Here is a 24,272-nt window from a genome sequence, read left to right as displayed (position 1 = left end):
AAAGATCTTGCGCTGCATCTCCAAAATCCTGTAATAAAGTGGAATACCCAGTTACTTAAAGTGTTCCCATGTCACACACCATTTAGTTCAGTTTTGGCTATGCTAATAAGTGACCAACTGTGGGCTTTGCTCTTCCAATGATCTTGATCATGGGAGCAACAGCATGTAGCACATCCTTCTCTTTATGATGTCCCTCCAATGTGACAGTGACACCTTTTGTTCCTGAAGTCTCAGTGTCACAGACATCAACCTTTTTCCCGTTGCTTTTCGTCCCAGAGTGTCACTACAACTACAAATGCCAACAGTGCCACCTGCAGTTATGGAGGACTACAGCCTGTTGCAGCCAGGGAACATTCTGCCACCTGAAGTCCTCAATAATATTGCCATTGCCCAGCCTACAGTAATATGCTTGGTAGGTAAAAGAGTACCATTCTAGAGGCCTGATCAACTCAAACAATTAATTGCCTGAGGATATGCTCTGGTTCTTTTCCTTTTTCCCACTCTGTATTTTTCCTTGCTGTCCTTCCAAGTAAGTTCCTGAGTTAGCACAGGTTTCTGGTGTTTCCAGAAGGACTTATCCGTTGCTGTCTGTCTTTCTTTTGATGTTGCCCTACAAGTACTTGTGCCTGGGACCCATGCAGTAAATATATTCTCTTTCATGGGTTCTGTGCTAGTATATACGGAGCATTCTAGTTCCACATAGACCGCTCCTCTTGATCACTGTTTTTCCTTGTGTCTAGTTTTCCTCCTTGTTATATATACCTACCTTGTGCCTACACTTTCTTTACAAGAGTACTGTCTGTCAGCTACCCTTCCCCTCTTTATGCATCAGTCAGTTCCTAACCACAGGACAATTTATCTGTATAATAGTCAGGAAAGAGACTCTCAACACATTGTTAACACTGCCATGGCAGTAGCCTGGTTATAGATGTTGAGCTGGTATGGTAGTCTCATTGTCAGGTTATGTGTCAATGTTACAGTCTATGTCATTGTGGTTGTGCTGTTTGTGTGTTCTGAATGTTTTACAGGCCATCCACCAGAGGGTGTGATGAGATGTTATGAGCAGATGCAAAAGAGATAAAATGTGATCATCCTTGAAGATTGGCCATTCAATGATTAGGTACCCTTTTTAGTTGAAATGTCGCTGAAGCACCTTACTTTGGGTTGAGTATTAAACTATTGTTCATCATGTCACATTAAATTAAATAATGTAAGTGATATCCTGTAAATAGCTAACAGAAAAATAATAGGCAATTATTAAATATCTCACCTCGAAGTATTGAATATGGAACCTGTGTTTAAGATGCTTCATGTACAGTAAATACGCCATCTTGGTGTCTTCAAAAATGCACAGTGGGAGTCGGTGTGATGTACCGTACTTTATATATACAGTCTACGGTCTGACTTCAACCAGAGACATTCTATACGAAGAGACTATAAAGTCTTTGCCTGAAGCTAAGGCTGAAAAGTGACCAAGCACTTGAAATAACTTCATGACAGGGATCTGCTACAGGTCACAGACTTCAGGTAGTAACTGAAGGCAAAGAATCTGTCATCAAGTATTTAACATTAAACAAGACCCAAAGCACAGTCAATCCAATTTCCAAATATCCTTTCAATATGACAATGTAAAGACAAATTAGATATGCTCCTAAATAATATAAAATAGCAAAATAGGGAATTCAGTAGAGATGTAAAAACTCTTGCTTTTAGATGGACATTCTTATACTTTAGCCTCACTTGATTGTAGCTTTGTTCAAATCCAGTGTTCTGGAGTACTGAGGAAAAAACAACAAAATCTGTGTTTCTACCCTCTTACTTTCTGAGAACATAGTTTGGCAAGCACACAGTATACTAAGTACATATATTCATATTTTTATAATTACGATTGCTGTAATTGTATGAAATCACACGTGTCATCTAGATGCTTGGGAAAGAGAATCAGGAATTACAAAGTTTATTACTTTGCATTGAAACTAGTTACATAGATTACTGCATTTGACAGAGAAAACAAATCATCCAAAAATAATTCTGTATTCTATAATTGATCATTTTTATTTGCCCATTAAATGCTGTTTGGTGTTTTTCTCAGGTTTTAATAAAATAATATAACATTTTGGAGCAAATAGGCACAAAAGCAGGCCAAAACTGGATGCTAAAATAGCAAATATTTCAACGGCTGTAGTAAATTTACCAGGTGAGCTGACGTAGGCAGGAACAAAGGCTAGCCAAACAGCACAAAATATCAGCATGCTAAAGGTGATATACTTAGCCTCATTAAAATTTCCAGGTAGTTTGCGTGCCAGGAAGGCCAAAACAAAACACACAGTCGCCAAGAGGCCAATGTAGCCAAGGACACACCAGAAAGCCAGGTCTGATCCCACACTGCAGTCTAGAATGATCTTGGAATGCTGATACTGTGTGTTTCTGTAAGGGAACGGTGGGGAGGCTATGAGCCATGCAGCACAGATCAGCATTTGTACCAGTGTGCAGCTAAAGATGATGATCCTCTGCTGCACAGGCCTGAGCCATTTCATCACATTGTTTCCAGGCTGCGTGGCTGTGAAGGCAGCCAGGACCACTAAGGTTTTGCCCAGGATGCAGGAGATACAGAGGGAGAAGGTGATGCTGAAAGTCGTGTGGCGCAACATGCAGGACCAGGATGTGGGCTCCCCAATAAAGATCAATGCACACAGAAAACACAGAGTCAAGGAGAACAGGACAAAGAAGCTCAGCTCTGAGTTATTGATGCGTACTATGGGAGTATTTCTGTGGTACAGAAAGACTGTAAATACAGATAAAGTGACACAAGCCCCTACCACAGCAATTACTGTCAGTATTACCCCCATTGCATCATGGGAAAGGAACTCAACAACCTTAGGGATACATGCTGTTCCATCAACATTGGACCAGTAGTCATCAGGACAGGCCATGCAATCTATTGAATCTTTTAAAAATAAACAATAAAAATAGGATTAAATATAGGTCAGAAAAATGTAATATTTTAAATTTGACTATAGCCACTGACCTGTCTGATTGCTAATTTTGCCACTGTCACATGGTACACAGTCAAAGCAGCACAGAGGCTCCCCATTACGGACAGCCTTCCTAAATCCTGGAGTGCAGCTGTCACTGCAAACGGATACTGGCACCTGTTTCCCAAAAACACAACAGTCAGAGGTCAGAAAAGATCTACCTATCTAAGATCTACCTATAAGACCCAAAATTACAGGTAATTGTAATTTTTTGTGAACAATAGGATATAAATAAAAATGTCATATTTACTTTTGCTTCTAATGTATATATTTATTATCATGACAAAAAAGCATTATGAGCAGCATTTTGGATCATGAAATGTGCCATATATCGGAGTGCCTCCCAGAATCAGTAATAATGGTGACAGTAAAAAGTAAAAGTGTGCAACACTTGAAGATGTGTCTCTGGCTTCTCACACAGAATAGCCTGATCCAGTCTGAGGACTGCATGCATTTACCCAACTTACCTCCACTTGACCCTACAGAACTTCAAAAGATGATATCTCATGTATTGAACTACATTCTGAGTGCCGCTTGCCTCACTCTGGTCTCCAGGCCACGCAAGAGCCGTGTCATAAACGACCAGTTCACTCCCAGCCTCCTGAGCCTCATCATACATGCCCGCTTTAACTAGCTCAATATTGCCTGCCGTGCCCTTCTGCCAGTTAATCAGGTCGTATGATGGGATTGAGTCGCCTTTCATGTCAAAGTTGACCCTCTCTCCTGAAATGGTGAATGAGACCTCTTGGAGGTAGTGTTGAAGCTATAAAATCACACATAGGATCAAATGTACACATTGTACAACTTTTTGTAACAGCTTATAACAATTATTATTATTGATATTATTTAGTGTAAGAATACGGGATATAACAGTCACCTGCCATGGGTAGACTTTAGTGACATCCGTACATGTGGAGTTAATAAATGGGCCATTTCCAGGCTTGCAGGACATGAGGTTGTGGAGGGAATGAGCGATAGCATACACACCTTTGTAGACATTGTAAGTAATGCGAGTATTGGAGGTGTTCATGTAGGCAGAGTGTTGCTTGTGGAGTGTCTCCTGCCCCGTGCAAAAGGGCAGTTGAGTGCCACCACTGGAACTGCTGGAGGGGGAGGGGGAGCAACCATACAGGGCCCCCCACAGCTCCTGCACCAGGGGGTTGGAGGGGTACTTCTGGGGGTTCACCATCATCAGATACTCTTGCAGCCCTGGGATGTGGCCTTGTCGTATCCCAAACCCGATGGTTCCTCCTAGCAAGGGGTAGTATTTGCTTTCAGTGAACACTGAGGCTGTCACCCAAGCCTCGCTGGCGACCCACTGGATTCCAGTGAGATTCTGCTCCATACAGTCCCTCAGGAAGGGTGTCAGCTCCCCCTCAGCTGAGAACACTACCACCACCCGTGCACTGGAGCTGTTAATGACATGAATGATTTCTAGTGCTCTACGGGTATTGTACAGCAGGGGGATCATCTCCTGGTAGGCTATGCAAACACTTGTGCCGTCCAACTCCTTTAGTAGTCCCTGCAGGGCAAAGTGCCCATAAGCGTGGTCCCCCCGCACCACACCCACCCATGTCCAGTTGAAGTGTAGCAGCAGCTTGGCGATAGCTTTAACCTGGTATGCATCACTGGGGATGGTCCTGAAGAACGTGGGGAATTCACGTCTGTCACTGAGACAGGCACAGGATGAGAAGTAGCTGATCTAAAATGGAGATAACACACCAAAAAGTACAGAACTTATTAATTTACACTTAGTTATATTTAATATTTTACCATGTCTATTCATGTCATTCACATACATGAATGCAAGTAACAAACTCTTCCATACACACTAACACACACACAGAATCAATTAAGTAAGGTGCTCTAGGATATGTGAATCATCTGACAGGAATGCAGCAGTGAAACATCCTTGTCTTAACCATGGTCTGACAGGCAATACTTACCATTGGAATCATGAAAGGTCGCAAAATTCTGGATAAAACAATAGACTGAGCGGAACCTGATTCACCGATAATGGCCACCATCGGGCCAGCACCAGAACACATCGGCATGTCTGCTTCATTTCGCCCATTTAGAACAGCCAAAGTTGCCCTTTGCCCTGTCAAAGGGTATGCACAGGAGTCAAATATTTTATAGCCCAGGGTATGGCCAGGTAACAGCTTGCTACTGTTATTAATCTCCTCCACAGCAAGCTTCATGGCCAGAGCCCAGCGGAAAGCTCTGGGATCAAACCTGCATATGGAAAGACCAAACATTCACAAATATACAAATGCACAACCCCATTATGAGAGTAAGTGGCTCAATACCAAACCGTGCATTCTTAAGTATCTCCATATCTTTACATATTCAGGGCTCATTTCTTAACACACAATTATTTATATTCTCCAGAATCTTGTATATTAATAAACTTTACTCTTTAAGGCATTATTTCATAACACACAATTAATTAATTTCAGGCTGAAAAGGAAGTCCCAGAATGGGCTTAATTAATTAAAGCCCAGAAAAAGGGCTATTAACGTACACCTTAACCTGTGCCCCTGGAATACTTCATTACATTTAAATGCACTTGCTTTTCTGCAGTTTTAGTATTCTCACCCATTGCACTTCACTGGGCCTGGTTTGTAGGTGCAGTTCAGGTCTGGCATTTCCTGGTTGTAATGCAGGGGAAAAATACCCCCAATGACGAAATGTCCATCAGCCATGAAGCCTGGGTTAAAGACATTCTGCAGGGTGCACTGAAGATCCAAAGCTTCGCTGAGGGCAGGGAGAGGCAGACTCAGGAGCCACAGGAGCACAAGAGTCATCCTCACTGACAGATACCCACGCTTTCTCCAGTGAGTGCAGAGAGGGCAGGGAACCTGCTTTATACTAGACTGCCCTCCATTTCATTATATATCACAGTCACATGACATCAGCCACGCTTATAATCCTAGTGGGTCTTTATGGGTCAGAAACGTATTTATTTTATCAAACATGACTGTATTAAAGTATTAAACTGAATATGATTATATATTTGAGAAGCAAGCTAAAGATGATGCATTATTACAGAGGCACATGATTGTTTATAGTTACTATAGGTACTATGGGTAAAAAATGCCTGGTTTGGTAAATGTTAAGTTCTTGAATGCTGGGGTCTACAAAATATCAAAAATATCAGAAAAGTATTCTTCGCCTAATGCTTTCACTAATAGACTAGTAGTGCTTTAAAAGCAATTAAATTAAAATTTAGTAAATCCTTTAAAATCAGTTCTGTAACTAACTGGAATCCAGAGTAGAGATTTTAGAAATTGACTTATTTACTTTGTTCTTTTTGTCCTAGTTAAAAGTCCCACAGCAGCATTCTGAGTAAATAAATATTGGTTCTAGAACAACATATGATAATAAGTTAATTACTCATAATGCACATCTAGAGTCAAATTTAGCCTTTCCTTTTATTGTCATGGTAGACTGGTCCCCTATGGGGAGGAACATGCCTCCTCCAGACCAGGACCATACCACTTGCCTTCCCTGCTCGCAATCCCCTGCCTTCTGACAGGAGACACCTACTGCTCGTTAACCATACACACTATTTATACTCCTACAGTTTTGGAGAGACAGCACTGTCCATTAGCGGACAGAACCACGATCGTCTGTTGGTGTAACACTGCTCTGATCTTGGAGACTACCTAGACTTGTCATCACTACTTCAAGGATTATAGATAATAAAGAACATGCTAGTTCAACTTCATCTCTCGCTTCCTCAATGTCGCCCTCGTCAGATTTATAGTACATATAATTGTATAGTTATAGAGAATAACTTTTAAGGTAATGCAAAATCATCAGAATTTAGCATAATTGAAGGTATTAATACATTAGCAAATTATTTAAGAATTAAGAAGGAAATAATATATAATAAAGAGAAATTATTTTGTTGTCTTCCCTGTTAGATGCTGTTTAGTGTTCTTTTCTGGTTTGAGTAAAATAATATAACATTTTGGAGCAAACAGACACAAAAGCAGGCCAAAACTGGATGCTAAAATAGCAAATATTTCAACGGCTGTAGTAAATTTACCAGGTGAGCTGACGTAGGCAGGAACAAAGGCTAGCCAAACAGCACAAAATATCAGCATGCTAAAGGTGATATACTTAGCCTCATTAAAATTTCCAGGTAGTTTGCGTGCCAGGAAGGCCAAAACAAAACACACAGTCGCCAAGAGGCCAATGTAGCCAAGGACACACCAGAAAGCCAGGTCTGATCCCACACTGCAGTCTAGAATGATCTTGGAATGCTGATACTGTGTGTTTCTGTAAGGGAACGGTGGGGAGGCTATGAGCCATGCAGCACAGATCAGCATTTGTACCAGTGTGCAGCTAAAGATGATGATCCTCTGCTGCACAGGCCCGAGCCATTTCATCACATTGTTTCCAGGCTGCGTGGCTGTGAAGGCAGCCAGGACCACTAAGGTTTTGCCCAGGATGCAGGAGATACAGAGGGAGAAGGTGATGCTGAAAGTCGTGTGGCGCAACATGCAGGACCAAGATGTGGGCTCCCCAATAAAGATCAATGCACACAGAAAACACAGAGTCAAGGAGAACAGGATGAAGAAGCTCAGCTCTGAGTTATTGATGCGTACTATGGGAGTTCCTCGATAGTGCAAGAATATTGCCAGGACAGCGGTCGTAAGACAAGACCCTACTATGGCTATCACCATCAGGATAACTCCCATTGTATCCCTCTGGGAGAGGAACTCAACAATCTTAGGAATGCATGTTGTTCCATTAGCATTAGACCAGTAATCTTCAGGACACTCCATACAGTCTACTGAATCTTTGAAGTCAAAATACAAGAAAAATATCTCACCTTGAAGTGAAAGACTCAGACTAGAAGAATTTTATCATTTTATCAACATGATGTATTACAACTAATTGTCAGTCATTTTAATTTTATAATTTTTGAATTGCTATTTTTAAATGTCTAACAGAGAAAACATAAATTATACTTCTCATGTTTTCCTTACCTGTCTGATTGCTAATTTTGCCACTGTCACATGGTACACAGTCAAAGCAGCACAGAGGCTCCCCATTACGGACAGCCTTCCTAAATCCCAGAGTGCAGCTGTCACTGCAAATGGATACTGGCACCTGTTTTCACAAATATAAAAGACAAATAATTGACTGAATAGCTAATAAAATAGCTACATTTGACATTCAGTTGAGCAGCAAAGGTATGGGATAGCAATGTAATTATGGGACTAATGAGCCACCAAACATGCTTTTCACAAACAAAAGAAGTACAGTTGTATTTCATAACCATGTGAACCAGTTAAAAGAAAAGACATTTTTTTTATATTTGTTGCATTTTAAGAAATCTTACTTAAACAAGCAAGTTCAATAAGACTTTCTTATTACAAAATTGTTAGGTTTTTTTTCCTCCTAGTGACACTGTAAGTATATATGTTTTTTGAATATATGTTTATGTTTGTTAATCAACAGTTGGCACTCTAACACAGGTCACTGTCTGAGCACCTTGCCTTGCTCTGATTGCCAAGCCACATGATTGCCTGATCCTGGATGACCAGTTCTTTCCCAGAATCCCTCGCTCCATCATAAAGACCCACTTTGATAAAGCTGATGTCTCCATTTTTCTGTCTCTGCCAGTTTATAAGATCATAAGATGGAACTGAGTCTCCCCTGGTGTCAAAGTTCACGTGTTCACCAGAGACCAAAAAAGAAACCTCCTGAAGGTAATGTTGCAGCTTTAATGCCAAAGGAGGGGTTACAAAAAAAAAAAAGATGACTTTATTTTTTTCATCACGACTCAATACAAGTCTATGTAAATATGTTTATACACACATGCAAGATTGTGTTCTACTCAATATTAATTAGTCATTTGTAATTTACTGAGTGATGAATCACATTTAAGAAACACAATAGGATTTTACCATTTTGTAATATTGTTTAATTATGACCAAGAATCAGTTAAATTTGTTAATGATTTAAAAAATATATTTTACCTGCCATGGATAGATATCATTGATGTCTCCACATGAAGAACTATTAAAAGGCCCACTTCCTGGTACACACTGAAAGAAACTCTGAAGGGAATGAGCAATGGCATACACTGCTTTATATACATTGTAAGTGACACGAGTACTGGAGGTGTTCATGTAGGCCGAGTGTTGTTTGCGGAGCGTCTCCTGTCCCGTACAGAGGGGCAACTGGGTGCCACCATTAGAAGGGGAGGGGGAGCAACCATACAGAGCCCCCCACAGCTCCTGCACCAGGGGGTTGGAAGGGTATTTCTGGGGGTTTACCATCATCAGATACTCTTGCAGCCCTGGCACATGGCCTTGGCGAATAGCAAATCCAATTGTGCCAGTTAAGAATGGATATGTTTCTGCTAATATTGAGGCAGTGACCCAAGCTTCACTGGCAACCCACTGGATTCCTGTGATGTTTTGAGTCATGAATTCTTTTAAGAAAGGGTAAAATTCCCCTTCACCGGAAAACACAACCACCACCCTTGCAGTAGACTTTCTCATCACATTCAGAATTTCAAGGACTTGATCTTGCTTGAAATCTTTAGGAATCATTTTGTGATAGGCCAGACAAATATCAGTGTTTTCTATCTCTTGTTTCAGGCCTTGCAAAGCAAATCTACCATAATCATGGTCTTCAGTGACCACGCCAATCCATGTCCAGCCAAATCTCTTCAAGAGCTGAGCAATGGCTTTTACCTGGTAGTCATCGCTTGGGACTACTCTGAAAAATGTTGGGAATTGTTTTCGATCACTTAGACAGGAGCAGGTTGAAAAGTAGCTTATCTGTAAAAAAACAAACAAACAAAAAACATCCTTTAAATAAAGATAAATATTTAAGGTAAAAGAATACAACTATTAACAAAGATCTTTATATATGTGTATAATTGAAATAATCAAAATTAAAAACTACATTCATAACTGAACCAATGGACAATGCAAAAGCAAAAACCATCTGATGAAAATATTTTTTACCATAGGTATTCTGAAAGGCTGCAGTGTTCTAGAGACAACAATGGATTGTGAAGAACCAGATTCTCCAACTATGGCAAGTACAGGTTCCCCACCAGAACACATCAAATTCTGAGCCACATTCAGGTCATTCAGTACAGCCAGCACTGCCCTCTGAGCTGTGACTGGAGTGGCACAGGAGTCAAAGATCCTGTAGCCCAGCGTATGGTGGGGTAGCAGGTCTACACTGTTGTTAATCTCATCTACAGCAAGCCTCATGGCCAGAGCCCAGCGAAGTGCCCTGGCGTCGAACCTAGCCAATATAAAGAATAATATTTCAATCTTTATTGACAGCATAAATGTTTTTTTTTTTATTACTTTTATTATATTAGAGACTGATGCCTGTTTAATTAGTAAAAAATAATCATTACTTAGTGATGGACGATAATGTTAAAATAAACAAACAAACAAAACCTAAAAAACAAGTTCAGTGTTATATTGAAAGGATATTAGATGACCTCACCCTTGACACTGTGCTGCCAAAGGTTTGCTTGTATAATCTGTTGCTGGTAGTTCCACTCTGTAATGCAAAGGGAAAATTCCTCCGATTGTGATGTCTCCATGAGCCATGAATGCAGGCTGATCAAAGTCTCCCTGTGATGAACATGTCGGTGGAAAAGGTACACCTCTGCAGGGGAGGAGGAACACAGGAAGGAAGAGATAAATCATTGTACTGCCAACTTTACACAAAGATAGAACTGTCCTGGTTTTATATAGGATAGACACCATGCATCTCATTATATCTCTTAGTCAGGTGATGAAAGACTACCCCTGACCTCCAAAATTGTTAGTCTAAGATGTAGGATACATAATGAGCAAATATATGTATATAATGTCTGAAAGTGATTATATATATTTAGATGCAATTATATATGTGTACATAGCACTTTTAAACAAGGTTTACAAAGTGCTTTACAAAAGAATACAATATCAATAAAATCAAATTCAAGGCACTAAGATAAAACAATAGAAATAAAACCGAATCATATAAATTAAGTTAAAAAAATATAAACATAAAGCATAAAATATAAAGCAAAGAACAACAGAAGATTTAAACAGAATAAATGAATATACAAATAAAATATAGAATTTTAGGAAATAAAGTGCAGAAGTCTTCAGTTAGGTTTTGAGCAGGTAGGCTTTGACCCTCCTCTTGAATGTGCCAAGATTGTCAAGCGCTCAAGCCTCATGTTAAGAAAAGGCTGCTTTGCTTGTCTTTATTCATGTAGTGAGTTTGACTACTATATTACTGTCAGTAGATCTGAGACTGGGTAAAACTAGCATGTTACTGTCAGTAGATCTGAGAGCTCTTTTGGGTACATACATAACAGTCAACCCACTGTGGTACAGTAGGAGAATACCATGACGACATTTGAAGGCCATTAAGAACATCCTAAAATCAATTCTGAATCAAATTCAGATTTAGCAAATAAATCTTATTACTGTGATTTCATATGATGTTTTTTTCTAATTTGATTATTTTCACAATCATCCAGTTACTTTATATAATTATAGAAATAGATAGAAAGATAGATAGATAGATAGATAGATAGATAGATAGATAGATAGATAGATAGATAGATAGATAGATAGATAGATAGATAGATAGATAGATAGATAGATAGATAGATAGATAGATAGATATAGGCTCATAAGGCTGTTGAAAAGAAATTCCACTAATTACCTGAAATTATTTCATTAAGATCTGTAATAGAGATGAACAGTTGATAGATTACAGAATTCACAGAAAACTAGTTTTCTTAAGGGCAAAGTTTCCAGAAGGGCAAGTTAATACTTCAATAAGAGTTTGTGGCTATTATTTATAATAGGTAAGTTTTAATAGGTAGGCATGGGCAGCAAAAGCTGGTTAGATTCATACAATCATAGTGGATGGATTATGTTATAAAATCGCTGACAGCAGGAACCTCCATTGTCATTGGTGAACGTGTTTCTTTGGGAAAAGTCAAGACCATCCCCTGCTGACCATGTTAGTTATATATGCCTGTCTAGGGCTTGTAAATCTGTGTCAATTATGGCACACCATGCATGTCTGCTCACATTCTGGCTTTTCCTGATCATGCCTATGTGGTGTCTGTCCACAAACAAGAATGAGTGCATCTATCAGGGAGAAGAAGGCACCCAAGGTTTCTACCAGGATGGAGATGTTATTCTGGGAGGTCTGTTTCCCCTGCACTCCAGCCCTGTTGCAACAGAGAGAGCTTTCCAAAGCAAACCTGCAGCAGTTGAATACAAAGAGTATGTGAATGTTTTGTACTGTGACAGATGAAACGTGCCAAATTATATTCACTTATTGGTTTGGTTTAAACATGACAATCATTTATTGTTACTAAAACTTTGTGAAACATTTCCATATGATGTATACAGAGTTCATGCATCAAATATTTTCTGAATGTGATGCAGCTTTAGTTCTCGAGCCCTGAGGTGGATGAGGACGATGACCTTTGCAGTGGCAGAGATTAACCAGAGGCAGGACCTGTTACCAAAGCTGTCTCTGGGCTATCACATTCATGACAGCTGTGATGACATACCCGTGTCAGTGAAGAGATCACTGCTCCTGGTCAATGGCCAGCCAGAGAAAGAAAGAGGAGCAAGCTGTGCAGATGTGCGCAGGCAGCCGTCTCCTGTCATAGTGGGAGATGCTTCTTCAGGTGTGTCCATGGCTGTGCTGAGAACTCTGGGCTCATTCCAAATACCTTTGGTAAGGCTACAGAGTATTGGGATATGTAAGAAATTTTTTATTAAAAGTAATATCAGTTTTAAATTAAAAGTTATTGTGTTAATGACACAAAGATTTGCTGTGTGGTTAAGCTAGCCACTGATTTACACACTGAGTATTTATTTTATTACTGGTGATTTTGCTGTGAAGGCTGAACAGTTTGTAATGCCATTCTTCATCAGTAACATTCTTGTCCACTCTTGTTTTGTGTTTTACTTGTACTGAGGTGGCTTTTCTTTGCTGACAATTTTTCCTCTTGTGTTTTGTTTTTTAAAATAATTTTTAGGGTGGGATCAGCTGTCCATGGACAGTGTAAATAGCAATAACATTTATATTTGTCAGTATATATGAAAGAGTGTGTATTACTAAAAGTGTTGGTTAGGGTGGGATCAGATGTTAGTGTGAAAAGATAAAAGCTCATTATATACATCAATATATGAAACAGAGTGTTTTACTAACAGTGTTGGTTTTGTCTTTTTGTATATTCTCTTAGGTAAGCTACTTCGCATCCTGCTCCTGTCTGAGCAATAAGAAAGAGTTTCCCTCATTTATGCGGACGATGCCAAGTGATGAATTTCAGATTAAAGCTTTAGCAAAGCTAGTCCACTATTTCCAGTGGAGCTGGGTGGGGCTCATAGGTGTGGATTTAGATTATGCACGATTTGCTATTCAGCTGTTTCTGAAGGAGTCTGTCAGGTATAATGTGTGCCCTGCATATGTGCACTTCTACCCTGTCATTCTCTCCAAAGAAGCACTGAGGGAGTTAATGAACATTATTCGAGACTCCACAGCCACAGTCATACTCAACTTCTCTAGAGAATCAACGCTGCAGACCATCCTGCAAGAGTGCCGACGACAAAACATCACACATCTGCAGTGGATCGCCAGTGAAGCCTGGGCCACATCAAATGCCCTGTGGGGTGATTTTAGTGATCTATTACAGGGGACACTGGGTTTTGCCATTAGGAAGGGGGAAATCCCGAGCCTATATAGATACCTCACATTGCTGAACACCTCCAACATTCAAACCTCCCATTTTTTATCTGAATTTTGGGAGGACACTTTCAACTGCCGTGTCAATGGATCCTTAAATACACACATACACAGACAGGAAGCCCTGAACAGAGTTGCCTGCACTGGGAGGGAAAGTCTGGATGATGTGTACACCCTCTATTCAGATGTGTCACAGCTTAGAGTGTCCTACAATGTATACAAGGCTGTGTACCTTATAGCACATGCCTTGCATGATATGAGCACCTGTGTTCCAGGACAGGGCCCCTTTCATAATGGAACGTGTGGGAGCCTAAAGTACCTTCTGCCATGGCAGGTTTGTGTATATATTTTTGAATTTGTTTCTAAGGTTTTCAATATTAAATACTCCAATCTATCTTTTTTTCCTCCATATTTGTATGCTGCACAATACTACCTGACATTTACATGTTATATCCTATACATGTTGGAAAATAAATATTGAACACACAGAACTAGTACATTTAAATGTTTTATCCTTTACATGTTGAATATTGAATGCACAAAAAAACTAATACTCATACAAAAATATGTGTGGTGCTCTTAATTATATCATAACTAAAGATGAATTAAAAACCTTTTAATCCATTTGTAGGTACTATACAATAAGTAAAATGTTATAACAAGTGCTTTGGATGTCTGGTTTTGTACTATTAAATAGTTATGTGCAGTTTAAATCATAAAACACCTTCATTAAACTTTTCACACTCCCCATTCAGAGCTATTTTGAGAAGGGATTAGGCCTTGTATGTGACATTTCATTAATATTTCTATTTATTCTCCCCCATAGCTATTGAGCTACATGAAACGAGCAAACTTTACAACTCTGGGTGAGGATGTGAGCTTCGATGAGCATGGGGATCCCATTGCCTCTTATGACCTGATGAGCTGGCAGGTTGCGAGTGATGGCTCGCTTCAGTTGGTGAAAGTGGGCTTCTATGATGCCTCACTGAAGGATGAGACGAACCTAGTCATAAATGATTCAGTGATTATGTGGCACAGTGGGAACAAGGTGTGTGCCATTTCATCCATCAGCAGATCATTTTTTATACAGCTATTCGTTATTCAGTTTTACTACATATTTGTGATTCCCTTAGAAGGCATTATCTTTAAATGGCATAATCTTGTTGTTTTTTTTTGTTTATTTTACATTAGGCTTTTAACAAATCTCACAAGGGCAGGGAAATATTTATTAAATCAAACTTGTTCACCATTTCTTCCTTTTATTTCCAACATATTGCATATATAACATATGTAAAGTGTAATATTTGCAAAGCTTGAGGTTGTTCATTTCATGTGGATGTTGTATGCACTTGAGTATGTCAAGAGTGAAGTCCATGTAGTCCCTGCCCCTCTCCCTGTGCTGTGGTTTTTAGGCACCGGTGTCAGTGTGCAGCCAAAGTTGTTTGCCAGGCTCCAGGAAGGCCAGGCGAAAGGGTGAACCCATATGCTGCTTTGACTGCATACCATGCGCTGAGGGAGAGATTAGCAATGAAACAGGTATTGAACTGAGGTTATTTGACATTTCTCAGTCCTCTGAAAATCTGGACATTACAGAATTATATCAACGTTTTTTTATCCATTTCCTCACAGACTCAAATGATTGTTTGAGATGCTCAAGGGAAATGTGGCCAAACCAAGCCCGAGATCAATGCTTGCCTAAGGTCTTGGAATACCTGTCCTTTTGGGAGCCACTGGGTATAGTGCTCTGGGTGGTTTCGACCATTGGAGCCTGTCTGACTGTGGCAGTGCTTTGTGTGTTTGTGATGTATAGGAATACACCTGTCATCCAAGGCAACAATATGGAACTCAGCTTCATGCTTCTCTTGTTCCTTTGTGTGTGCTTTCTGATAGGTCTGACATTCATTGGCAAGCCCACTGATTGGCGCTGTCAGATCAGATACACAGCCTTTGGAATCAGCTTTGCGCTCTGCATTGCTTGTATCTTGGCTAAAACCACTGTGGTTCTGATGGCTTTCAGGGCCACTCTTCCTGGTAGTGATGTCATGAAGTGGTTTGGACCCGCTAAGCAGAGATTCAGTGTCATATTCTGCTCTTGTATTCAAGCTCTTGTTTGCATCATATGGCTAACGATCAAGCCTCCCTTTGCTGCTAATAGAACTCAGTTTCTGAGTGCTACTATAATTGTAGAGTGTGATGTGGGATCTGAGATAGGATTCTGGTTTGTGTTGGGATACATTGGCCTCTTGGCTTGCACATGCTTTTTAACAGCTTTTTTGGCCAGAAAACTTCCAGATAATTTCAACGAGGCAAAATTTATCACTTTCAGTATGGTCATCTTTTTTGCTGTGTGGATAACCTTCATCCCTGTTTATGTGAGTACTCGTGGAAAGTACATGGTTGCTGTGCATGTGTTTGCCATATTAGCTTCTGCTTTTGGTCTCCTTTTATGTATATTTACTCCAAAATGTTATGTTGTGCTGCTGAGACCTGAAAAAAACATTAGAAAGAATATGATGAAAAAATAGCCCTGAATTCAGCATTCACAAACAAACTCATATACCTTGTTTCACAAATAACAAAAGTATGTATTATGTCTGCAGGAAAAAAAAAAATGTTATACTTCAATAAAAAAAAAATAATTCTACAATGGTTTTGTCTGATATTTCTATACAGGACCACCACATATTGAGACAGATAAAGTCACAAACTGCTGTGAGACGTGCAAAGTGAGACCAGGAACTGTAGACTGTTCTAATATTTGTGTCAATTCATAAATGTTAAATAGAGTTGGGCTTAAAGAGTATTCCTGTCCAACTCTTCACTCCTGAAAGAAGAAATCTGTTCACTTATTACCAATTTTTATGCTACACATATATTCTGTGTATTGCTTTAATGAGGTCATATATTTTACCCCCTACAACACTTAGAAATGTATAGAACAATTCTTTGTGCCAAATAGAATCAAAAGCCTTTTTGAAGCCAATCAGGCATGCAAACAAGCCAGTACTCAGCCAGCCCTCACAGGCCACATCCACCAAGCACAGCACACATCCACTTCCCCTGTCCCATCACCCACTTAATCACCCACACCTGTCCCTCATTTAAGTCATTCTATTCAATCCCAACAGATACCCAAGCTTTGGATCGATGATTCCTAACCACCTTGTCTAGAGACTGTGCCAAGCCCATTATTCAAAGATTTTCTCCCTGTCTTTGTATGTATTTCAGTGGAAAAAAACAACAACAAAATTTTTAGAAGTTCCTTACATGCACCTCGCTCCTGACTCATGATGACACACAAATATTTTGTTTTTATTTGGGTGACATATTTTTCAATTAGGGTGGGTAGGGTGTATATATGATCCATGGTGTGATAAATTTGTAAAAATGTAATTTGCCGCTGAGTCAAGACCTTGTGCTTAATGATGAAGTTTACAAATCTTGAATTTACCAGAATCTTTCCCAGATTACTGTTAACACAAACACCTTGGTAATTGTTATGGTCAAATGTATCTACAGTTTTTGAAATTGGAGTTATAAATCCATTGTTTCAGATTTCAGTGAAGTAATCCACAACCGGAATCAAACTATAGTATTTCACAATACCCAAATTAAATATACATTTTAGCATCTAATTTGGGATTCCAGCAGGTCCAGAAGTCCTTTTTAGATTTTATAATTTTCATTTTATCTTTAAGATCTTGCTCAGTAATTGATAAGTCTTGTGCATATTGGGTTCCCTCCAGCTTTACGCTGAGGTTGTTTTGTTGAGAATTTATTTAAAATTGTATATTTAGTGTATGGAAATTTGTCCATATGTTCCATCTTGAATTGCCAATTCTTCATTTTATTTATATTTTTAATAGCAGATTTGGTTCAGTTTGACATTAACAGGCTCTTCAGCAACGTCCTAATATGGTCCCCAAAGTAACATTAATTTTGTTACCTTAGAGAACATTTGGGAATATCTGGCTGTGGTCCCGCAGTGTGTGTTTATCATCTCACGACATGATTCAGGATCGTTAATTTCAATTGGTTCTTTAAAATGATACTTAAGTTTAGAAGTTAAAACGGCTGAGGAGGTATTTGTGTTTACGGGTTATATAAAGTTGTTCATAGCTGTTGCAATATTTCGGCTTGAATGGGTAATAGAATATTGAACAAATTCCACTTTTCAATGCCACTTTTCAAATATGGTACCTTTGCACTGAACACTTTAGGGTTTCCCTGCAGTGACAAGCTTTATATTTATATGCTTACCTGTGATACTTTTACATTAGAAACACCTGTCAGTTATTGTCCACAATCCTGTTAAATACAAATGTCAACCATGGCTGCTACTCCATTGCCATCATTTTGTTGTTCATAATAATTGCAGAACTTTTGAAGTTGTACTGATCCACGGTAATAGCCTGTTGCCTGGGGTAGAATACGGGCTGGTTTGTGCAAATTTTAGAGGCATAAATATTAATCAATCAAGACTGTTACATAACAGTCTAGGATTTTTTGGAATTGGTCTGGTTTATAACCCTGTTTTGCTTCTTTACATTTGAAGAAGGTTATACCAGAGTTTGAGGTTCAGGGTATGTCAGTTCTATGTAGCCTACTGAACTCTCCTTATTCAACTATGCAAAGGTAAATAGTTTTCCATTCTATGGCATCTTAAATGATGGGTCTCTGTGAAGCAGAGTTGGCCAAAGTAGGCCTAGCTAGCTTGTAGTTTTCTAATAAAAGTTGTAATAAAATAGATACAAGTATTTGTACACACCTATGCACATACAACCTGAATATCCATTGCTGTCCTTGTCTCTTTAATACACCAACAAATCCTGCCTTGTAGTATTATCAAGCATTAAAGCTTTTGTAGGCTTTGCTTAGTGTATTTTTCCCATCAAAATCAAAATCAAGTACATATAAAAGTGAGGAAACCCGATTCCTGGCGCCATGTCAATGAACCACTTGTTGTTTGGATAATTTTGATGGATAGCTTTCAAATTCATGGAAAGGCAACATTATCTGCATAGCATTTTTTTGCACAGGGTAATTCAAAGTGCCCCACATAAGATAGCAGAATAAAAAAAGCTTATTACAAGGTATTTGCCAAAAATAAAAATAAAATATTACAAAAACAATTTATTAAATTAAAGTTAGATATAGTGGATTTAAATAGAAAATGAACTAAAATTTATATATATATATATATATATATATATATATATATATATATATATATATATATATGTGTGTGTGTGTGTGTGTGTGTGTGTGTGTGTGTGTGTGTGTGTGTGTATAAAGATAAATATAAATATAAGGCTGCTTTGCTGGTCTTTAGTCACGTAGTAAGTATGACTACTATATTACTGTCAGTAGATCTGAGAGTGGGTATGACTAGTACGTTGCTCTGTGTAGATCTGAGAGTGGGTATGACTAATATGTTATTGTCAGTAGATCTGAGAGCTCTTGTGGGTACATACTTAACAGTCAGTCCACTGAGGTACAGTGGGGCAATACTTGATAAAAGAAAAGATAAAAAAGGTCTGATAAAAAACAATTAGTTTTTAAAATGGTTCCAATAGTGCAAATTATTAGTTAAGTAATAGTTTATGACTATTATTTCTAAGTAGATTTATACAATCTTATTAATGGATGGATTGTGTAATAAAATTGCTGACAGCAGGAGCTGCCATTGTCATTGGTTCACATGTTTCTTTGGGAAAAGTCAAGACCATCCCCTGCTCATCATGTTAGTTATATATGCCTGTCTAGGTCTTGTAAGTCTGTGTCAGTTATGGCACACCATGCATGTCTGCTCACATTCTGGCTTTTCCTGATCATGCCTATGTGGTGTCTGTCCACAAATAAGAATGAGTGCATCTATCAGGGAGAAGAAGGCAGCCAAAGTTTCTACCAGGATGGAGATGTTATTCTGGGAGGCCTCTTCCCCCTGCATTACAGCCCTGTTCCAACAGAGAGATTTTTCCAAAGCAAACCTGCAGCAACTGAGTACAAGGAGTATGTAAAATATTTGTACTGTGACAGATGAAAAAGAATATATTCTGTGCCAAGTTATATTCACTTATTGGTTTGGTTTAAACATGGCAATCATTTATTGTTACTAAAACTTTGTGAAACATTTCCATATGATGTATACAGAGTTCATGCATCAAATATTTTCTGAATGTGATGCAGCTTTAGTTCTCGAGCCCTGAGGTGGATGAGGACGATGACCTTTGCAGTGGCAGAGATTAACCAGAGGCAGGACCTGTTACCAAAGCTGTCTCTGGGCTATCACATTCATGACAGCTGTGATGACATACCCGTGTCAGTGAAGAGATCACTGCTCCTGGTCAATGGGCAGCCAGAGAAAGAAAGAGGAGCAAGCTGTGCAGATGTGCGCAGGCAGCCATCTCCTGTCATAGTGGGAGATGCTTCTTCAGGTGTGTCCATGGCTGTGCTGAGAACTCTGGGCTCATTCCAAATACCTTTGGTAAGGCTACAGAGTATTGGGATATGTAAGACAATTTTGTATGAAGAGTAATATGAAAGTTTTAAATCCAAACCCATCGTGTTAATGAAGCACAGATTTGCTGTGTAGTTTTAATGGCTACTGATTTACACACTGAGTGTTAGAATCCCATACATTAGGGTGGGATCAGATGTTAGTGTGAAAAGAAAAAACCTCATTATATGCATCAATGCATGAAAAAGAGTTTTTTACTAATAGTGTTGGTTTTGTCTTTTTGTATATTCTCTTAGGTAAGCTACTTTGCATCCTGCTCCTGTCTGAGCAATAAGAAAGAGTTCCCCTCATTTATGCGGACAATGCCAAGTGATGAATTTCAGATTAAAGCTTTAGCAAAGCTAGTCCACTATTTCCAGTGGAGCTGGGTAGGGCTTATAGGCGCAGATTCAGACTATGCACGATTTGCCATTCAGCTGTTTCTGAAGGAGTCTGTCAGGTATAATGTGTGCCCTGCATATGTGCACTTCTACCCCGTCATTCTCTCCAAAGAAGCACTGAGGGAGTTAATGAACATTATTCGAGACTCCACAGCCACAGTCATACTCAACTTCTCTAGTGAATCAACGCTGCAGACCATCCTGCAAGAGTGCCGACGACAAAACATCACGAATCTGCAGTGGATCGCCAGTGAAGCCTGGGCCACATCAAATGCCCTGTGGGGTGATTTTAGTGATCTATTACAGGGGACACTGGGTTTTGCCATTAGGAAGGGGGAAATCCCGAGCCTATATAGATACCTCACATTGCTGAACACCTCCAACATTCAAACCTCCCATTTTTTATCTGAATTTTGGGAGGACACTTTCAACTGCCGTGTCAATGGATCCTTAAATACACACATACACAGACAGGAAGCCCTGAACAGAGTTGCCTGCACTGGGAGGGAAAGTCTGGATGATGTGTACACCCTCTATTCAGATGTGTCACAGCTTAGAGTGTCCTACAATGTATACAAGGCTGTGTACCTTATAGCACATGCCTTGCATGATATGAGCACCTGTGTTCCAGGACAGGGCCCCTTTCATAATGGAACGTGTGGGAGCCTAAAGTACCTTCTGCCATGGCAGGTTTGTGTATATATTTTTGAATTTGTTTCTAAGGTTTTCAATATTAAATACTCCAATCTATCTTTTTTTCCTCCATATTTGTATGCTGCACAATACTACCTGACATTTACATGTTATATCCTATACATGTTGGAAAATAAATATTGAACACACAGAACTAGTACATTTAAATGTTTTATCCTTTACATGTTGAATATTGAATGCACAAAAAAACTAATACTCATACAAAAATATGTGTGGTGCTCTTAATTATATCATAACTAAAGATGAATTAAAAACCTTTTAATCCATTTGTAGGTACTATACAATAAGTAAAATGTTATAACAAGTGCTTTGGATGTCTGGTTTTGTACTATTAAATAGTTATGTGCAGTTTAAATCATAAAACACCTTCATTAAACTTTTCACACTCCCCATTCAGAGCTATTTTGAGAAGGGATTAGGCCTTGTATGTGACATTTCATTAATATTTCTATTTATTCTCCCCCATAGCTATTGAGCTACATGAAACGAGCAAACTTTACAACTCTGGGTGAGGATGTGAGCTTCGATGAGCATGGGGATCCCATTGCCTCTTATGACCTGATGAGCTGGCAGGTTGCGAGTGATGGCTCGCTTCAGTTGGTGAAAGTGGGCTTCTATGATGCCTCACTGAAGGATGAGACGAACCTAGTCATAAATGATTCAGTGATTATGTGGCACAGTGGGAACAAGGTGTGTGCCATTTCATCCATCAGCAGATCATTTTTTATACAGCTATTCGTTATTCAGTTTTACTACATATTTGTGATTCCCTTAGAAGGCATTATCTTTAAATGGCATAATCTTGTTGTTTTTTTTTGTTTATTTTACATTAGGCTTTTAACAAATCTCACAAGGGCAGGGAAATATTTATTAAATCAAACTTGTTCACCATTTCTTCCTTTTATTTCCAACATATTGCATATATAACATATGTAAAGTGTAATATTTGCAAAGCTTGAGGTTGTTCATTTCATGTGGATGTTGTATGCACTTGAGTATGTCAAGAGTGAAGTCCATGTAGTCCCTGCCCCTCTCCCTGTGCTGTGGTTTTTAGGCACCGGTGTCAGTGTGCAGCCAAAGTTGTTTGCCAGGCTCCAGGAAGGCCAGGCGAAAGGGTGAACCCATATGCTGCTTTGACTGCATACCATGCGCTGAGGGAGAGATTAGCAATGAAACAGGTATTGAACTGAGGTTATTTGACATTTCTCAGTCCTCTGAAAATCTGGACATTACAGAATTATATCAACGTTTTTTATCCATTTCCTCACAGACTCAAATGATTGTTTGAGATGCTCAAGGGAGATGTGGCCAAACCAAGCCCGAGATCAATGCTTGCCTAAGGTCTTGGAATACCTGTCCTTTTGGGAGCCACTGGGTATAGTGCTCTGGGTGGTTTCGACTATTGGAGCCTGTCTGACTGTGGCAGTGCTTTGTGTGTTTGTGATGTATAGGAATACCCCTGTCATCCGAGGCAACAATATGGAACTCAGCTTCATGCTTCTCTTGTTCCTTTGTGTGTGCTTTCTGATAGGTCTGACATTCATTGGCAAGCCCACTGATTGGCGCTGTCAGATCAGATACACAGCCTTTGGAATCAGCTTTGCGCTCTGCATTGCTTGTATCTTGGCTAAAACCACTGTGGTTCTGATGGCTTTCAGGGCCACTCTTCCTGGTAGTGATGTCATGAAGTGGTTTGGACCCGCTAAGCAGAGATTCAGTGTCATATTCTGCTCTTGTATTCAAGCTCTTGTTTGCATCATATGGCTAACGACCAAGCCTCCCTTTGCTGCTAATAGAACTCAGTTTCTGAGTGCTACTATAATTGTAGAGTGTGATGTGGGATCTGAGATAGGATTCTGGTGTGTGTTGGGATACATTGGCCTCTTGGCTTGCACATGCTTTTTAACAGCTTTTTTGGCCAGAAAACTTCCAGATAATTTCAACGAGGCAAAATGTATCACTTTCAGTATGGTCATCTTTTTTGCTGTGTGGATAACCTTCATCCCTGTTTATGTGAGTACTCGTGGAAAGTACATGGTTGCTGTGCATGTGTTTGCCATATTAGCTTCTGCTTTTGGTCTCCTTTTGTGTATATTTGCTCCAAAATGTTATGTTGTGCTGTTGAGACCTGAAAAAAACATTAGAAAGAATATGATGAAAAAATAGCCCTGAATCCAGCACTCATAAACACATGAATATATCTTTTTTTTCACGAATAACAAAAGTATGTATTATGTCTGCAGGAAAAAAATCTTATACTTCAATTAAAAAAAATCATTCTACAATGCTTTTGTCTGATATTTCTATACAGGCACACCAAACACAAAAATACAAACAGACAGTGAGAAACAAACCCATTGATTTGAAATAAAATGGTTACATTTATTTTTGCCCCAATAGAAGAAAGCAGTAATTAAATTCATTTAGGTACATTGTAGTTTCAATTCAGTTTTTTGAAAATGAATTCAGTTCGACTTAATTTCAAATCTGCCGCATCACTTCGTCTAGGTCGTTTTCCACAGTCTGTCTTAAATTTGTTTTATTGGACGTGATGTTTCTAAGTTTTTCTATCTGATGATGTGGTACCAAATACATCTTCTCTGCAGTATCCATTTTAATCTTTGCGTGATGCTATCAAACTGCTTCTAAAGGGTACGGCTACAATAAGCAAGAGTAAGAGGAAACCTCTGGACTGATTAATAGCTTTTCTCTTTGTATCTATAGACTTTCTTTTATTAGCAAACAGTTTTATCCACTTTTTATGTCTTTTCAAAAGCCTATACTGACGAGCCGTCAGAGGGCTATTACCACGGAGTAGATTAAAAGCCAATTTGCAAATGGAAAGTATGAGATCCACTGATG

General features: G+C 39.1%; 4 protein-coding genes across 4 annotated transcripts; 2 read left to right on the top strand and 2 right to left on the bottom strand.

Annotated features, from left to right (window-relative positions):
• Nucleotides 1–2,054: 2,054 nt before the first annotated feature.
• On the bottom strand, nt 2,055–5,842 carry LOC113589744 (extracellular calcium-sensing receptor). The gene is made up of 6 exons (XM_035525569.1): nt 5,634–5,842; nt 4,982–5,270; nt 3,913–4,737; nt 3,574–3,798; nt 3,029–3,152; nt 2,055–2,947 (listed from the first exon to the last, which is right to left on the bottom strand). The coding sequence occupies exons 1-6, from the start codon at nt 5,840–5,842 to the stop codon at nt 2,055–2,057; spliced, it is 2,565 nt and encodes an 854-aa protein (XP_035381462.1).
• Nucleotides 5,843–6,940: 1,098 nt separating this feature from the next.
• LOC113589743 (extracellular calcium-sensing receptor-like) lies at nt 6,941–10,648 on the bottom strand. The gene is made up of 6 exons (XM_027029533.2): nt 10,530–10,648; nt 10,031–10,319; nt 9,032–9,841; nt 8,549–8,773; nt 8,036–8,159; nt 6,941–7,845 (listed from the first exon to the last, which is right to left on the bottom strand). Exons 1-6 carry the CDS (start codon nt 10,634–10,636, stop codon nt 6,941–6,943), a joined length of 2,460 nt encoding a protein of 819 aa, XP_026885334.2. The 5' UTR covers nt 10,637–10,648.
• Nucleotides 10,649–12,098: 1,450 nt separating this feature from the next.
• LOC118241257 (extracellular calcium-sensing receptor-like) lies at nt 12,099–16,321 on the top strand. Its single transcript, XM_035525646.1, has 6 exons — nt 12,099–12,322; nt 12,488–12,785; nt 13,297–14,130; nt 14,623–14,844; nt 15,209–15,332; nt 15,426–16,321. The coding sequence occupies exons 1-6, from the start codon at nt 12,099–12,101 to the stop codon at nt 16,319–16,321; spliced, it is 2,598 nt and encodes an 865-aa protein (XP_035381539.1).
• A 3,263-nt stretch (nt 16,322–19,584) lies between these two features.
• Nucleotides 19,585–23,576, top strand: LOC113569247 (extracellular calcium-sensing receptor-like). Its single transcript, XM_035525596.1, has 6 exons — nt 19,585–19,808; nt 19,986–20,283; nt 20,553–21,386; nt 21,879–22,100; nt 22,465–22,588; nt 22,681–23,576. Exons 1-6 carry the CDS (start codon nt 19,585–19,587, stop codon nt 23,574–23,576), a joined length of 2,598 nt encoding a protein of 865 aa, XP_035381489.1.
• Nucleotides 23,577–24,272: the final 696 nt, after the last annotated feature.

Source organism: Electrophorus electricus, chromosome 4 (assembly GCF_013358815.1).
Source record: "Electrophorus electricus isolate fEleEle1 chromosome 4, fEleEle1.pri, whole genome shotgun sequence".
Classification (NCBI taxonomy): Eukaryota; Metazoa; Chordata; class Actinopteri; order Gymnotiformes; family Gymnotidae; genus Electrophorus; species Electrophorus electricus.
The sequence above is the reverse complement of the archived record's forward strand: the minus strand, read 5'-3'. Positions and strand labels throughout refer to the sequence as shown.

Bases quoted from the DNA above. Each gene is read 5' to 3' on its own strand.
- LOC113569247 (XM_035525596.1), top strand. From the start codon at position 19,585: ATGGCACACCATGCATGTCTGCTCACATTCTGGCTTTTCCTGATCATG. The intron at 21,387-21,878 runs GTTTGTGTATAT...TCTCCCCCATAG, and splicing joins AGTACCTTCTGCCATGGCAG to CTATTGAGCTACATGAAACG. The intron at 22,101-22,464 runs GTGTGTGCCATT...TGTGGTTTTTAG, and splicing joins TGTGGCACAGTGGGAACAAG to GCACCGGTGTCAGTGTGCAG.
- LOC113589743 (XM_027029533.2), bottom strand. From the start codon at position 10,636: ATGGCTCATGGAGACATCACAATCGGAGGAATTTTCCCTTTGCATTAC. The intron at 9,842-10,030 runs GTAAAAAATATT...GTTTTTTTACAG, and splicing joins AGCCTTTCAGAATACCTATG to ATAAGCTACTTTTCAACCTG. The intron at 8,774-9,031 runs GTAAAATATATT...TTGGCATTAAAG, and splicing joins ATGATATCTATCCATGGCAG to CTGCAACATTACCTTCAGGA.
- LOC113589744 (XM_035525569.1), bottom strand. From the start codon at position 5,842: ATGACTCTTGTGCTCCTGTGGCTCCTGAGTCTGCCTCTCCCTGCCCTC. The intron at 4,738-4,981 runs GTAAGTATTGCC...TCTCCATTTTAG, and splicing joins GACCTTTCATGATTCCAATG to ATCAGCTACTTCTCATCCTG. The intron at 3,153-3,573 runs GCAAGCGGCACT...TTTGGGAAACAG, and splicing joins GGCCTGGAGACCAGAGTGAG to GTGCCAGTATCCGTTTGCAG.
- LOC118241257 (XM_035525646.1), top strand. From the start codon at position 12,099: ATGGCACACCATGCATGTCTGCTCACATTCTGGCTTTTCCTGATCATG. The intron at 12,786-13,296 runs GTAAGGCTACAG...ATATTCTCTTAG, and splicing joins GCTCATTCCAAATACCTTTG to GTAAGCTACTTCGCATCCTG. The intron at 14,131-14,622 runs GTTTGTGTATAT...TCTCCCCCATAG, and splicing joins AGTACCTTCTGCCATGGCAG to CTATTGAGCTACATGAAACG.